Source organism: Seriola lalandi, unplaced genomic scaffold, assembly GCF_002814215.2.
Source record: "Seriola lalandi dorsalis isolate HSWRI2012SDOR001 ecotype SW California unplaced genomic scaffold, Sedor1 jcf7180002054948, whole genome shotgun sequence".
Classification (NCBI taxonomy): Eukaryota; Metazoa; Chordata; class Actinopteri; order Carangiformes; family Carangidae; genus Seriola; species Seriola lalandi.
Genome location: NW_019525499.1, coordinates 481,683 through 486,200, shown reverse-complemented (window position 1 = coordinate 486,200; position 4,518 = coordinate 481,683). Strand labels below are relative to the sequence as shown.

At 42.9% G+C, this 4,518-nt stretch overlaps 1 protein-coding gene across 2 annotated transcripts in view; it reads right to left on the bottom strand.

Annotated features, from left to right (window-relative positions):
• arid5b (AT-rich interaction domain 5B) overlaps positions 1 to 4,518 on the bottom strand; it is a 76,477-nt gene that overhangs the window by 9,059 nt on the left and 62,900 nt on the right. For both annotated transcript variants that reach the window (XM_023394407.2, XM_087170438.1), the window contains exon 8: positions 3,560 to 3,657. In XM_023394407.2, coding sequence (XP_023250175.1) covers positions 3,560 to 3,657 — 98 coding nt within the window. The remainder of the gene's footprint in view (positions 1 to 3,559; positions 3,658 to 4,518) is intronic.

The following is a 4,518-nucleotide window of genomic DNA, read 5'->3' as shown; positions in this document are numbered from 1 at the left end:
TGGGGGGGTGGGGGGTGGAGGTGATACTCCCTCCCCACCACCTCTTATTGCAGTCCAGTGATACCCTCTACTTTAGAACAAGAGAGTAGAATAATTGAAATCTGTGTTTGAGCTACAGTATTAGACGAGACAAGCTAAAACGTAATGTGCTTACATTTCACATATCTGCAATACAGCAAGGACAATGCAGAGAGATGCTGACAAGTGCAAAATACTGAGCATCCAGCAGAATAAAATAAAAAAAAAAAAAAACAATCTCCCGTGCCTTCTCTCCTCCCCAAATCCGAACTCTATCCTATTATAATTCTCAGTGTGAGGACAGGCTCAAGGTTTCCTAATAATTATGGGCAACAAATGTATTTTTATATCTGGAGAGCAGCTTTAGCGAATGCATCGATACCAGGAGGAATGAATAAAGGCTGAATCAATAAAACATCTAGTCGACTAAAATTGGAACAGGCGTGTATCTGTCTTAAAAGAAACACGTATCTGCATGATCTGAGCCAAAGAATATTTCACAGGCCTCAGACTCTGTGTACAGTACATCTGGCAAACATCTAATACTTTTAAGATGAAATGATTTAATCCAACCCTCATCTGCGCTCTCTGCTATTGCCCAAAACCTCAGAGTTTTTAAATAGCAAATTATTCTAAATTGCTTCTCTGTTGCCATGGATACCCCCCCTCCAAAACCCCCTCCCACCCCAATACCGATCCCGTTGTGCAATTACATTAGAGTGCCAAGGCATGGTGAGGTATTAAAAATCTGTAAGAGGCAGAAATGAACAGAGATAGTGAAATGTGATGTTTCTGTAACAAGAGATCACGTAGGAAACCAGGAAGATTAAATATGTAGGAGCTGTTAAAAGGCGCTGACCTGTATAATGAAAGAAACAGCATGAAGTGCAAGGAAGGGAGTGGGAGAGAGAGAGAGAATGAGGGAGAGAGGGAGAGAGAGAGGGGGGAGAGCACAGAGAAAATGGCACAGCACAGAAGCAAAAGGCAGTCTATTTCAAGGTTATTGATGCCATCTTTTTCATGACCTCATTTTTAATTCAGAGCGCTGGGCCCTGACAGCTAATCTCGGGAAACCGTTTAAATAAATATCATTAAAGCTTCCCCATAGCTGCAGCGGCAGACCTTGGCTTGGACATTTCTACATTGATTTTTCCCTGCACACTAATGAACGGCACTCTGTGACTAAAAAATAGTAACGTTGAAAATGACAATTAGCTCAGGTTATCTCCCATTCAATTCCAGCTATGTAACTCCATTACTACCAGTGATTACCGCCTTCTCCTGGACAGCATAAATATAATAATTATGCTGCTGGCTCCATCTTTCACAATAACATCTCCTAGGAAACCATTTCATATGATTTCACCATTAGGGCCGTAAAGGGATAATGTGTATAATTTAAAATGAGAGCTGAATGCTTGTGGATATTCACAGTCTTTAACCCAAATAACACCAAAGCAGCAAAGAATATCCACTTAATCTAAAGCAATTATATCCTGAAAAATTGTTTCCTTCCCTCTTCCTAGCCTGAGACTTTTTATTTCCTGCTCTACTCTACTTTGACCCGCTGAGACAAATCAGAAGTGATCCTTCCGAGAGAGGAGCAAAACATAAGTGTTGTTCCAGTTTGTACACTGTACATTCTTCCCTGTGAATTATATTTCTGTAGCACATTGACTAATGATTAAAGGTGGAAACAAAGACGCCTCTGGGGAACAAACACACACTTCAGCGAGCCCACAAACAGCCTCATTCATCATGCGGAGAGAATGGCCATGTTTGCTGAGTTAATACAATGAAGCTAATTGCCCTCCAAGCAGCCCAAACACCGAGGCTCAGCTAAAATTATTCCCCTGAATGGAAACTTGCTCAGCTTCAGCTGATCTCTCTCACTCTCTCTCTCTCACACACACACACACACACACACACACACACACACACCCCATCACCCCCACCCCTCCCTCTTACACCTTCCCTCTCTGTCAGCCTGATATTCACTGCAGTGTGTGGATATTATTGCTTTGTATTGATTCAGCATTATTTTCAGCTGCTTCTCGGTGGCTGGAGAGGGAAAGGCCAGCGCAGCAGCAGTCACACCTCAGTGCTTCCCACACGGCTCCGTCCTGCCCCGTCTGCCTTCCTGCCACCATACTTACACCTTATAGACCAGTGAACAATACAGCTTCTTTTTTTTTTTTTTTTTACATCTGGCTTCAAAGTAACTTGAAAGGCGGAGACCGATCACAAAACCGGGATCAAAGACATATTCCGACTTTTGCAATAAAGTGATATGCCTCACCTCTGACGCCAGGTGTTGAAAGTCAGACTGTATCTATTATTAGTTTAAATAAGGAGCACCACCGTGCAGCAGCACCTCCTTTAAAGCGTGTCCCTGTTTGAGGTAGTGAGGAAGAGCTGGGCATTTAGAGCCACATTATCAGCTTGTGTACAAACAATACACTCTCACACCTATGGTTTCACAAATTTCCTGGAAAAGCCGCTCTGGCCGGCACCACCGACGCCGCCTGTGCTTGCAAATTCGCTTACAGCATGCAATCTCAACACAATATGAACCTGCCCCGGCTCCCTCATATGGTACTGCTGGCATACTGCTGTATTACTGACAGGTGTGTGTGTGTGTGTGTGTGTGTGTGCCTGTGCCTGAGCTGTGCTGATGCATGAACCCTGCAGCAGCCGGAGAGATGTGGAGAGGGTCACCGGCCCGGAGGAATGACCTGCTTCATGAGCGACTGCTTATCTCTTGTTGGGGAGATCATATTTGGCATTTGTTTAACCTTGGGAAAGTGGGTGTGTGTGTCTGTGTGTTTTTTATGTGTGTGAGTGTGTGTAAGTGTGTGTAAGTGTGTGTAAGCAGCCCTGCATAATACCCCCACAGCTCCCTCAGGATCATATCCATATGCTTTCTTTGGTTTGGTAATACCATCTGAGCGATTATAATGTGAAGGTTCAAAATGCTGCAGTATCTGACTGAATGATTAGATGAATACATTAAAGTGGTGTTTTCATTCTGTCTTGCAGCTTTGTGTGCTTGCAATGCATATATGATGTGAAGGCTAGTTAGTGTATATGTGCGTCCATGTAGGTCAGTTAATAATTCAAAACACTGTCATTTTGAGCCTTTAAATCCTCTTTAGCCTAGCATGGGTGGAGTTTACAGCATAATTGGTTCCATAGTGCTGTGCAACTAATCAATTAATCCTAAGAAAATAACTGAGTCTTACCTCAGCATGAATTGATTTAGGTCCATGAGGAATGCATTCCTTAATACTATTAGAACTGCATGTAAGAGACAGTGATTTGCAAACTATCCCACTGTTGCAAGCACTAGTCTTCATGTATGTGGAAGTGCACTGACTTCCTCTGAATAAGATCAATATTTGTCTTGTAGTGTCCAACGTTGTGAAATCATATTCGGTGCAGCTGTGAGGGGGTTTTTCTCACTCCAGGCGATGCAAACCATTCCACATGTGCACGCATAACAATCGTGTGTCATATATAAGCGCCGAGCATAATAACTCACCTCTCATAGTGTCTTCGTGTACACGTGGCGGCACTTGTGCTGCTGGGGTTCCCGCCCAATTCGTCATATACATGCTTCCACTGTCTGCGCACTGTGATCTGGAGGGATGGATGAGAAGACAGAAAGTAATAAGACAAAGAGGAAAAAAGAGAAAAAGAAACAGAGACAAAGGATGACAATAAAACGAATGTAGGGTGAGGAAAATTGGAAAAATATGAGAGGAAGAAAGACTTAAAAAATAAAATAAAAAAAAAACAAAGAGAGAGAAACATAAGTAGTTGACATCATTTTGAGGTCTTGGGGAGTTACTGAGTCATGATGTTCCAGTTATTGAATCCTCAACACTCAATTCTCTAACATAATAAGCTCTGTTAACATCATGCAGTCAGTTGTTCCTGCTATAACCCCTTATCCCATAACAGATGACGGGGCTACAACACAAAACACAAAACTCCGGGCTGCCACAGAGCTAACAAAGCCTCAACATGAAACGTGAGATAATCAGCTGCAGATATGAGGGTTTAAAAAGGATATGAGCCCCAATTATATGAGCTGTATCCTGTTTATGGCCCGGGTCTGGCCGTCTGTTCGGATGATATTATACCAGCCAGCTAATGAAGAAACAGGCATGAGCAATGCACTTGACGACTCAACATCAAACATCGACTTCACTTTGGAAACAAGACGCACATGAAAAGTGAGGGAATAAATGGCATGTAAGGCTTCCAAGTTAAATGCCTCAGCCTCATACACACTTTTCTGACTCACATTGGTTGGGTGTATGTGTGTGTGTGTGTGTAGTACATGTGCATACTTATGGGTATATCCATATATGTGTGTGTGTGTGTGTGTGTGCGTGCGCATTTCACTTCATCCCCAACATGGGAAAAAATGAGCGATTTGACCAATTTCCTTCTGACCAGTGCAAAGCAGAGGAACATGTGTTTTCCACTCCGGGG